General features: G+C 32.4%; 1 protein-coding gene across 1 annotated transcript; it reads right to left on the bottom strand.

Moving 5' to 3' along the window:
* Positions 1-9,064: 9,064 nt before the first annotated feature.
* Positions 9,065-10,566, bottom strand: LOC123193825 (transcription factor MYB36-like). The gene is made up of 3 exons (XM_044606880.1): positions 10,431-10,566; positions 10,010-10,139; positions 9,065-9,836 (listed from the first exon to the last, which is right to left on the bottom strand). The coding sequence occupies exons 1-3, from the start codon at positions 10,564-10,566 to the stop codon at positions 9,065-9,067; spliced, it is 1,038 nt and encodes a 345-aa protein (XP_044462815.1).
* Positions 10,567-12,562: the final 1,996 nt, after the last annotated feature.

The following is a 12,562-nucleotide window of genomic DNA, read 5'->3' on the forward strand; positions in this document are numbered from 1 at the left end:
GCACAAATTCATCTTAAGGGCATTATAGTCTTTTTACATATAATTATGATTGTGTATGTTTGGGATTTGAAATTGGATTGAAAATAAGTTAAGTATCGAATATTTAAGAGGATGTACGACCATACATGGAGGGTTGCACTTGTATATCATGTGACATATTACTCAGATGGATAACATGCCACGATGAAAATTTTAAAAGGATGCATGATCATGTATAAGGACATGCATGCCTGTACATGCCTTTATGCAAATAAATTGTATAAATGGCACATAGTTAGAGTTTTGGGATCATTATCTCATTGCATTCAAATGTTCTTATCCATTTTAAGATAGAGAAAGTTAGCATTTATGGCTACATGTTGATATTTTTTTGGCAGCATCTAATGAGTTTTAGTGAAGTGGTATAAAGAGAAAAAGAGAGGTGATTTTAATGACATCAAATCATTCAGTAAGGAAGAAATTGGTAAGTAGAGACTGTTATCCTTCTTAAGTCTAGTTTTCTGTATTTTTGGTTATGAGAGTGATATACACTGATGAGGGATATGATTTGTCATTCTTGATTGTTTGTAAAGGAAAATCATGCAAGTTTAATGGCTTGTGTCTAAACTGATTCTAAAGTTAAACAGTATAAAGAATACTTGAAGTGTTTTGATTGTGATAACGAGATTAATTTAGGAGAATGATTCATTGATGTTGATGGCAATTTGATTATTATTTTTTGGGTGTCTAGCTGTTATTTTACAAAGAGTGACTTGTTGATGAGATTTGGTTGTTTAAAGACTTACATTTATTCTTATAGGATGTTTGAGACTTAGGTTCTTTGATTGTTAAATGTTAAGCTTTGGCTAGGAATCAACTAAGGTTGAAAATAAGCCATGTATGGTCACACCAAAAGAAGTCGCAATCGTAAGATGTTTGGAATAGTTTTATTTTAGGTCATGTACAACCGTGGACAAGGGTATGTAGACCCTTACATGAAAAATCAATTATTTTTTTACTATCATATAGAGGTCAAGCACCATTGACTGATGACTCTAAGACTAAAGCACGAGATATACCCACACAATAAGTATGTATGACTGTTCATAGAGTTGAATGACAATAATACCCCTAAAAAATACTTAGATTGTAGAAGATCAGTGTTAAGAAGTTAAAAGAGGATATATGCCCTTACACTTGATTGTGCACGTCGATACATGCATACTAGTGAAATCACTATGAAAATGAACAAGTCATGCCTACTGAAAAAAGAGTTAAATGTCTGTCCATACAATCATGCACGCCTGTACATAGAGAAGTTGATGTACATTCATACACCTGATGGTATATGTCTGTACATGATGTATAAGGAATAGTAAAGTTAAAAGTAAATATGCTAAATGTTTAACAAGTTGTCTCGAAGGATAGTACAGGCTTCCAGGGTACACAATAGTACCCAACGTGCTTGAGAGAGATGATGATTAGGGCATAAGTTATATGTTAAGGTGAAAGCTAAGGCAAGCTTAAGTTGATTTAGTGGCTTAAGATATAGCCATGCTAGCCATTACTTGAGATCATTAAGATTGTGACAAAGGGCTATCGTGAGTTTATATTCTCTTCATCAACCATAGTAGGGCACATTTGTTATAGGACATTGTATCCATAATAAGGTACAATGTCTTACTACAAACTATATAATAATCACCACATGACCAAAGTGTCAAATGCATGTATCAATCTAGTTTGATTAGCTTAGTATACAATTTCAGTTGAGATAATACTTTCACCTAAACAAGTAAGAGATGATGTTTTCACCCTAGTTTAGAATTCAAAGTAATTCTTTGGTGATCGAACAAGACCCAGATAGTCCTAAGAGATATGTTTTGGAGCCTAAAAGTTTCTGAGTTATCAAATGATAACAATAGTACCTATGTCATCATAGTGGGAGTTTAAAGATAAACTCCTGATGATCGAGTTATAATAGGTCAAGCCAATGGTATTTTAGGAATTTAGTAAAAGTTAGTAGAGTCTCATGTTTATTAAGTGACTTTTCACTTACTCTCTTACTTTTCATATTTCACAAGTATAGGCAATCGTAATGGTTGTACGGTGAGCTACGGTCAACAAGCGTAAATTAAGCATAAGGGCGCATATGTCTTTTTGGTTGTATTGGATTTATGTTTCAATTGTTGAACATGTATTTGATCTTTATATTAATTACACATTATGTCTTTGTGGTTGACGGATATTTACTTTATGGTTTATGGCATCCTTTATACACTTTTGGTTGTTTTTCATATTAAGGGTAATTTGGTTGTATGAAGTTAATTGTTAAGTGAATGCATGTTTAAATAGTCTAAGTTAATGATATTTTCCTATAAAAGGTAGCACTTCTAGAGAAGGTGTTACATTAGGCATCCCCCACCATGGTCATTTAAGCTACCCTTTGTGAGAATCTGCCTTATCTATTACTATTGCAATATTAACAAAAATGACAAATGTGGTTTTCTTGGTAAAGTACAAAGGGCAATTGACAACAATGTAGGATAACAAAATGAATAATATTGGAATAAAACCTAAAATAGTTAAAATTTATCCTATCACAACATACAATAGGTTGATTGAGTTATTGAGTTATCATTTTCATATCTATTATTTTTATTTTCAATGTTTTTTTTAATTAAGGCATTGATTATTGTTATATGGTAAACTTCTTCTTGTCTAGTTCACAAAAACAACATTTAGAAGGTAACTATCTCGCAACAAGTTATTTGGTCATTAACCAAATGTGTCATCTACCTATGGATCAAGTCAAAATGGATAGAAAGTTCATCACTCACAGACAATGAGAACTCTACTTGGTAATATAAATTTTCAATATTCATGAGATTATCCCATGTTTACAGGGGAAAAAATTGTCTCTTATCAAATTGGTATTATGCAATCAATGTAATTATCTTATTTCTATGCAATTAGAATATGAATAAATCTCTAAATTCAAATGTGCTACATCAACATCAAATTTCCATGGACATCCAAGGAAAATATGACATGCATCTATCTCCACTGTATCACAAAGGATTTTAGCTTTGTAAGTTTTTCCTAAAGATAAGGGTAGCTTACATCACTTTGTTATCCTTATACTTGTGATAGTTTTGTAGGATCGAATGGCCTAAGAGGGGGGGTGAATTAGGCAACTTTAAAACTATCTTTTCCAAATTTGAGAATTAAAGCAATTTATTCAAATCAAATAATGTTACCTATTTTTAATCCAATGTATGAGAATGACTAAAAATATTTCAAATAACCAACACAATCAAAATAGCATAACATAAAGTATGAGTTTAAGGGAAGAGAAAATCAAACACGCGATGTATAGTGGTTTGGCTAAACCCGGCCTACGTCCACTCCTCCAAGCTTTCTCCCTTGGAGTATTCCACTAATACTTGGTTGACCAAAACCTCAACTAAGCTTTTCTTCACAATCAAAATAGCTTCCAAGGTGCTATTAACCTTCACAAATATTAATACCCAATTTCTCTCACAAGAAATTTTCTAATCTCTCTAAGAGTAAACCTCACTCTTTTATAGCACGAATTTTAGTATGAAACTGAAATATGACCTCTCTCAACAGTGTATATGAAAGTTAAAACTTGGTACAACCCAAAGCAAATGAAATTACAAAGTGTATGAGCAAGGGTTTTGATTAGAGAGAAGAATTTGCAAGTCAATAGCTCAAAACTAATTTGCTCTCAAATATATGAAAGTTTTTGGTGGCAAAAGTTCTTTTCGAACGAAATTGATTGGGTTTATATAGGGGAAAATAAGGAAAGTTACCGTTGTGCACAAAGATAGCCGTTTTAATCTTCTAGAAAATGCACAATTCGATCGATCGGATGGAATTCGGTCAACCGGATGTGACGTGGCACTTTCGTGGAGCTTATGTGGCACTAGTTGTTGGAAAAATTCAAATCAAAATTCGGTCGACCGAATTCAATTCGGTTGACCAAATTTCTGAAGCCAAAATTCATGGCTTCTGGACAATTCGGAAGCTGATTCGGTCGGTCAAATTCGGTCGACCGAATTTTATTACATTTTATCCCCTGAATTTTCAAAAATCGATTTGACCCCTAAAACTTTGAAAAGTGACAATTTAACCCATTTTTGAAAATTCTTTCAAAACCAACTTTAAGATATGAAAATGTAGTTCACAAAACTTCATCATTTTAAATGAATTAATAAACTTTAGTTAAAAACTTGGCTTAACCCAATAAGTTTGAAAAACAACATTTTAACCCAAAATGTGAAAGATATAAAAATGAGTTTTCAAGTGAGCTATGTCATGCAAATAAATATTATAATCAAAATGAATGCTCCACATTACAAACATGTCTACCTAAACTTGAGTTTTACTTCAAATCTTCAAGAATTCTTCACTTGAGCCGTGTCTTCATTTTCATCTTGAAACTCCTTCAAGTGCACTAGATTAATTCTTGCAATCTAAACACATACTCAAGTAAAATCATTAGTTAATATGCTAAGGGACATATTAGTTTGTTATCATCAAAATAAGAGCATAATGACTCCTTGAGTCAACAAGTTTATGGTTGAATATGGTTGAAGAAATGGCATGCATGAACTCATTTAAGCATGATAAGATTGTATAGATGAAAAACAAGCATAATAACAAGAAAAGGTTTAGATTTTATGCTTTTCTCCTTTGCAAGAATGTTTGGTTTGAAGAAGCCAAACACTTGAATACTAAAGTCTCCAAAAGCAATCCACCCAACCAAGAGAGATGTGAGAGGCCAAATATTTATAGGACTTTTAGTCAAAGAAAATTTTTTATTTAAATGGCAATTCTTTTCAAAATGTGATACATGGTTGGTTAATTAGTTGTAGGCTAAAAGTAATTATTATTTTTGCATGGTAGCACACTAAATAATCCATATTATTTAGTTATATTATCAATGTATCCATAATACACTTTAAACACTGATATTACATTGCGTAACACTTTAACCTTTTAAAATGTCACAAATACATTCATGTAACCCTTTATATGATTTTACTTTATTACCCTTTGAAAAGTGTTAGTCATTCTCGAATAATTATTTCTCTCTCTCATATCTCTCAAACTTCTCAAGTTTATGGGGATAACCTTCTAAGTTCGCTGTGGCCTAGTTGAGAGACAATTTTAGATGAACCAAAAAATAATTTTGGAGACTCATCAACCGTAGTAGTCATCTATCAATGGTCAATAACCCTTAAACCACAATAAAGACATACTCTATTGAACTTATATCTAATTATACATATTGTGTAGTTAAATTCCTTCATTGTCAAATCCCAATCAAGAATGGGTTCATGGAACATCAAAACCCTAATCTCAATCATATATCAAATTGTCGATCAATAATCCAAAACAGGTCATCACAAACAATTTTTGTATGACTATCATATAGTTATGATGAAGAATTCAGTTTTTTATATTTATCAGCATCCGACTATCACAATTTTCACATACGCACACCGTATGATCAAACTAACTTATTGTACATGACATAAATAGTCTCATACTTATACACTATAAAAGAAATAAACATTCATAGTGGATTCAGTCATGACATCTTAGCTCTAGGGATTAGTAGTATACTAGTACGATTCTACCACAAATCATTAATCACATATTAAATTCCATGTGATACATCACTACAAAAAAAAAAATGGCTTTAACAAGGGGAAAATTTCTTCTATTTCTATCGTTAATACTTTTAATAGCAAAAACTATAATGACAGTCGATGACAGAATTTTTTTATCATTAAAACTTTTTAAAGATGAAAAATAAACTTTTAAAAATCATTTTCCCATCGTTAAAGTCATAAAGTTTTTTGGTTTTAACAAGAGTATAAAGAATTGATAGCTAAAATTATGAAAAAAATACTTATAACGACGGGATATAACTCTCTTATTATTGCTTCTCTCGCTAAAGTTAGTATTTTTTGCAGTGATAATTGGTCACGTTTGAAAAATAATTTCCTTATCATTAATCCATACTAATGTCATAATTATATGACTTTTCTCTCATCCACACTAATATTATTTCATAATATTCAACAGAGATATTTAATATGTCTATTATGCAATGGCATTACCCAATTGATATCACATACGTAGGAGACACTTTGATGATTTGATCTTTTGAAAATCCATACCATCCAGGTTCTTGGCATACATACAATTTATATAATAATCAAATAAATGAATCAATAAATAAAATTAAAGCAGCACACAAATATGAAGAAAAAAAAGCTTTCTTTTATTATTACATAAATATCAATACAAGATTAAATGTCCTAAAACCAACAACACGATTGATTTCTTAGGTATACCCTAACAATTTGGACCCTTCTTAATCTAACCTATACTATATAGGGCGATATGTGATTCGATTTTTAAGTTGGGTGCTCCACCCATTTATTCGATACCAAGTTCTCACAACTACAAACTATACATATCAATCACAAGTTTGCACGCCTTACCATTAACCAACCACTTAACTTCAAAGGTTCTCTTTTGTCATGAGTCATCAGAGCATATATGTGTGTATGCAAAACTCCTTACAGACATACTAACTCTTCTCTTTCTTCTTCTGTCACCTCATAATATTCTTTTCATCAGCCACTTTTCTTTCAATTTCTTCTTCTTCTTGTGGTTGAGTAATATTGATGAATTTCCTTCTTGAGCATTCATTTTATTTATGCCCTAGCTCATTACACTTGAAGCATTTCAATCTTTCACTTGGCTCATCCTTTTCTTTCCTATTTGATTAAGTCTTTTTTAGATTGGGCTCTTTGCTTTGAGACTTTAAATAGAGCGATTTGATTTGACGTAGGTGATGCAATGTTCATCTCTTATTGTCGTCCTATAATATTCCTCAATTCGCCTATTCTTCTATGTACACTCAACCCTCAAAGCAAAATTTTGGGCTTTTTTTATGGACCAAATACTTTGCATAGCCAACCAATCTTAAATGTTATGACTTAATTCATTCATGTATCGCACTTCTTGTTGGTCTTCGATTTCATGCAAATCACATTAGGCTTGTAATCACAAGAATTCCTCCATATTGGTAGCAATTTTAGAATTGTTGAAACAATGTTTGTTCATTGTCAAATCGTAAAAAAAACATGCCTTTAAGAGTGATTTCGTTGGTTCCCAATCACTCAAAATTTGTTGACCACTCTATCACAATTACTCTTGATGATGTTACCATTATGCACCTGCTCCTCCCTTTAATTTATATGTCACAAAGTTTACTTTTGGTTCAGGTTCAATTTACATGCTATCAAAGAAACACTCTACCTCATAAATTCAGTCAAAGAATTGTTCGATGTTGACTATACCACTGAAAGTAGGGAGACCTTCCTTGATCTTGTATGGTTCTCAGGTATGGTAGGTTCTCCTTTCTCTTAGTTTCAGTTTAGGATTGTAATCTCCATGAGATTTTTCTATAAATTCGAATTTGATTTGTACTAAAGGACCCTCTTCACTCCTTGGTTGCAGTGGTCTAAGGAGCACATGAACTATTCTTTGTAAGCTAGGAGTAGTTCATGTAGCTTGTGATGTTGTTATATCTATATTGGTTTACATATCATCTACATGTGCCGAAAATCCCTCCAAGACTAACTATCATTGTGATTTGTTATTCTAATCTATCATAACCATTAGACGCAAGACAAGTATAGTTGAGATTGTGATATTATTCGAAATAACGTTCAATAAAAGGAAAAAAGTAACAAGAAAACAATGTTAATACGCATAAATATCGTAAGAGTATAGACAGAATTTTATCTATTGATCAATTAATGATGATTTTAAAATTATTTTTCAATGGGCGTAATATATATACCTCGAATTAGTGGGCTGAAAATGCTGCTAACTACTATGCATATATAAGCAGCCTCTCAATTTTTTAGGGTTTTGACAATTCCCATGGTCACCGGCCGCTGCCTCTCAACTTCAATGGTAGAATCTGATAGAAAAAGCGGCCACCCACAGAATCAATTTGTAATATTCATGCACCTTTCAAATTAAGCAAGGGTTTCAATAACTGAAGTGCTGAAACATTGTCTTATCTACAATCAAGTCTAGAGAATGATCCCTTGTACGCTAAGTTATGATTTCAATTTTTTATGATTCTTTATTTACAAATAGGACAAAAATAAGAGTTACGAATTACGACGATGCTGAAGGCTTTTGTTAATTTATTAAATCTTTATATGCATGAATTGAATTCTTAGGTGAACCGAGCCCCTGCTTGTGAAGCCTTAATTTATTGCACAAATCATTTCCAAATAATTTGTTGCATGAATTGATTTAAGCAAATCTAATTTTATTGGAATTAAATTATATCAGTGAGCACTTATATGAATTGCTGAAAATATTTAATTCCAAAATCTCTTATGAACAGTGAGTAGTCATGATTGGACCAATTAAGTTTTGCACGTTGGATTAATCGTTTCATTTCCATTCAAAATTATTGTTCCACTCAATTAATTAATCAATCAATTAATGAGAAATAATTTTTTAATCATTTAACAACCAATTTTTACTAAAAAAATTATTCCATATACTAAACAAAATTCAAACATTTTCCTTTAACCCCCAAACTTTTTTCTGACAAAAAATTGATCATTTTTTGACAATATAAACAGTGTTTACACATGAATCATACCTAGTTTAACTAAAAAACAATTTTCATCAATTAATAATTAACTTTCTTGTTAATTTTTTTTTTTTCAAATTTTGTATGAAAACATATTAGAGAGGATAGGTTTTCTACGGTTATCGGATAAAAATCTTGGTTATATCATCCATATGATTTATAGAGTGTTAGAATAATATCTTTTAACCTAATAAAATTATGTTATTTTAATTGCAAGAAACCGAGGAGCACATTAATATTATTATTCACATAATTTACAAAACATGTGATATCATCTCTCCCTTCTCCCTCTCTTTCTCTCAATTTATGACCATGACAAAATAAGCTTACACAAACTCCCTAACTTTCTTCAACACATTACAGATTGTAACCTAATTCAAAATCCTGAAATATCCCCTCAGATTGAAGAACCGGGGTGGAATCCCAAGAGTTTGAGGAAGCTGATTTTGAGTCGAACTCATTTGCCCACCATAACAAATTGTCCTTAGAACCATTCATAGTATTGAAATACTCAAATTGTGGAAGCTGATCATCCTGTGCTGTAAATCCAACCCCCTTGTTATTCAGAAAACTTTCAAGCTCAGACTGGAATGTTGAGACCGACTGCAGCGTTGCATTTGATTCTTCTATAATAGCACCATTCAATTTTGGCTCTGGATTTGAGTCCATGAAATTGTTATTTGTGTTAAATGGTATCGAATCTTTGATCTGAGGATTATAATCCTGAGGAATTGTTAGAGGAGGAGGTGTGGATTGACCAGGAAGAACATTTTGCATAAGAGAATTAATGTTAGGGCTTCCATTCAAAGATTGAAGGCTTTGGATCATTTTTTCCTGGAAAGGGTGAAGTTTAGGCCACAGAGCTGGATTGTTGTAGAAAGAAAAAGGATTTTGGAGGCTCTGAAGTTGCATATGGAGCTGCAGCCTCTCCAGGGCGGAGCTGCTTAATCCCTGAGACTGTTGACTGTCATCGCCGCTATTATCATTTGGGTCCTGGCCGGAAGAAGCCAGCCCATTGGCAGCGGATTGTTTTTGCCTTCCGAGGAGTTTCTTCTTGAGTCTAGTGTTCCAGTAATTCTTAATGTCATTATCTGTTCTTCCAGGTAATTGGGCAGCAATTATGGACCACCTAAAAGTATAAAGAAAAGTTTAGAATTGTTAGCCCCCAATTCAAGAAAAATGAAGCAAAAGAAGAGCAGTTTTCAAGAGAATGAGAGATCTGAAATTATTCTATGAAGACTATAGGACAAAGGAAAAAAGGATAAGCAATTCATGTTAGAAGAGAGAGAAGAAAAATTTAACCTGCTGCCAATACTGATGTAAAGGTTGCAAATGATATTGTCTTCTTCTTCAGAGAATCCGCCATGTTTGATGTTAGGCCTCAGATAATTTAACCATCTCAGTCTGCAACTTTTTCCACATCTCTTGAGCCCTGTGGATAAAATTACACAAACCCTAAGAGGTTAAATTAATTTATAATCCAAAAAACAATAACTCCATGCACAAGTTCACACACATATTTTCCCTTTTCTTAGGGTCCAAAAATCCCTGTTTCGAAATTGGTGCCCCTATCAAATCCCATAATTTCTAGAAAACGAAAGGTTATGACTTTGATCATGCAAGTGCCCACGCGAGGACTCAAACCCTAGATCATGTGGGAGCCACACACATATATGTACGTAAATACCCAAAAAATTCACAAAAAAAGTCGACAAATTTATACCAATTTTCTGAGGGAGAGCAATCCAGTTGCCACCAGTTCCATATTCTTCAATATAAGCCTTGAGTTTGGCGTCCTCTTCTGGGGACCAAGGTCCCTTCTTGACATTAGCCTTGTCGCAGCAGGGAGCTCGACCCATTGTTATCTAGTTTCTTTCAGCTTGCTTTGTTCTTCCTTCTTGGAGGCAAATGAAAGAGAATTGAAATTATCTGTCTGAGATTGTTGGGAAAAATGGAGAAGGGAAGACCAAAATTTATAGGTAAGAAGAGTGGGTGATCCGATGCTTAAGAGGACAAAAAGTCTTATACCCTCAACAATTGAATATCATTTCTCTTCTCTATTCAATTTTTCTAAGTCTTTCTTTCCTTTCTTTCTCTTTCTTCCTTTTGGATTTGTTTGCTCATCTCAATTAAATTATGCGTGCAACTGGACAAATGGCAACACAAATTTCTTCAACTTTCGAATATTAAATTCCACTACTTTTTTAGGGTTCATTTTTTTTATTATTATTATTTGGAACATCGCTGCAGGTATGTATATTTGAGAAAAAGAAGCCTCCATCCCCTTAATTTGTCACCAACATGGTTGAAATCTTCCATTATCAATCAAGTGAGTAGGGTTGCACAACCCAAAAGTCTAAAACGGGAATTTAACATACACTACATGGAAAGTTCTTAAATTTTTTTTTCGAATGACAACTTTTGTATATTTATTAAACAAACCCTCAAACTTTGAAACTATTGTCACTGATGTCCTTTTGCCCCATATGTGAGATCATAGTTACTCGACGGAAAAGTCCATAAACCATCGGAGATGATATTTGACGCTTTGCCATCTAATGGCAAGCCCATATACTATAGAGTCCAAAAAGAGAACATCTCACATAAAGGTTCCTGTGAAAACCAATACTCCTGTCATAGTAAAGTAGTCCTTCATCCCCTATACATGAGACCATGAGTCCTCTACACCAATCCCAACTATACAGAATCTTCCTTCATGTCCACGAGTAGGGGTAGATACAAAACAGGTCGAGTCCAAATACTTTTTTATTCAAGTTTAGTTCAAACAAAAAAATAATTTGGTTCAACTCAACTTGATTTCATCAAACTAAAATTAAAAGGGGTTCGAGTTTAGCTCAAATAAAAAATGATTTGGCTCAACCCAATTAAAGTTCAAATCAGATTCATAGCTCAAATCAATTATTCAAATTCGTGGCTTCAAGTTGAATCAAGCCATAAATTGGAATTGTGAATTCAAGCTTATTCAAATCAAAATTTTGAATTATCAATTCGAGTTATGAATTTGAGTCAAACTTGATTCAAACCGAGCTGAATATTTTCTAGCTAAGTTTGACTCAGTTTCAAAAAGAAGTTGAATCTTCTAGCTCAAATTTGAATCAAATGAATTCAAGTCAAGTTAAATCGAACCAAGCCAACTTTCAAGATCGAGTTGGCTCAGTTTGGAGCCAACCCTTTCCATGAGACCTCGAATTTCACCTTAATATGCCAAAAGGATCAACCTCTCAAAAGAATTGAATGTACTCATAAGGACTATATAGAGTGATAGTTAGTGAGTAGGCACCAGACATGCAAAAGGATCGTCGCTTGGTTCCAATCTTGTATTCGCTTGATCTTGAAACCTCCTTCTTTCAAGGATAATATGTAGATGTCCAAACTACTTTAGCTTCGCATATATCTTTAGGGGTGTACATAATTCGCTTCAAATTATAAAACTGGATCAAACTGTTCAAAAAGTATGATTTGGTTGGATTTGGTTATAAAACGGTCCAATTTGGATTGATAAAATTTAGAAAAACAATATACAATTTGTGTTGTAGTTTGAATGGTTTCCAAACATAATCAAACCATAACCCATATTTTTAATATATATATATATATATATAAAATTGTATTTGACAAAATTTTTTAATAAGTAATTAGATGTAAAATTTATTTTTTATATATATTCTATTTTTATATTCATTTTACATTTTATTTTATATCTTATATAACTATAATTCAATTATTGTTTATGAATTATGATATCTTTGAAAGTGAATGATTTGCTTATAAGTTTAACTCGTAATCTAAACTAAATCAAATTTTTTTTCAATTTGATTTAATTGTTTTGAAATC

Source organism: Mangifera indica, chromosome 13 (genome assembly GCF_011075055.1).
Source record: "Mangifera indica cultivar Alphonso chromosome 13, CATAS_Mindica_2.1, whole genome shotgun sequence".
Taxonomy (NCBI): Eukaryota; Viridiplantae; Streptophyta; class Magnoliopsida; order Sapindales; family Anacardiaceae; genus Mangifera; species Mangifera indica.

Bases quoted from the DNA above. Each gene is read 5' to 3' on its own strand.
- LOC123193825 (XM_044606880.1), bottom strand. From the start codon at position 10,566: ATGGGTCGAGCTCCCTGCTGCGACAAGGCTAATGTCAAGAAGGGACCT. The intron at 10,140-10,430 runs GTATAAATTTGT...TTTTATCCACAG, and splicing joins TGCTCTCCCTCAGAAAATTG to GGCTCAAGAGATGTGGAAAA. The intron at 9,837-10,009 runs GTTAAATTTTTC...TTATACTTTTAG, and splicing joins TACATCAGTATTGGCAGCAG to GTGGTCCATAATTGCTGCCC.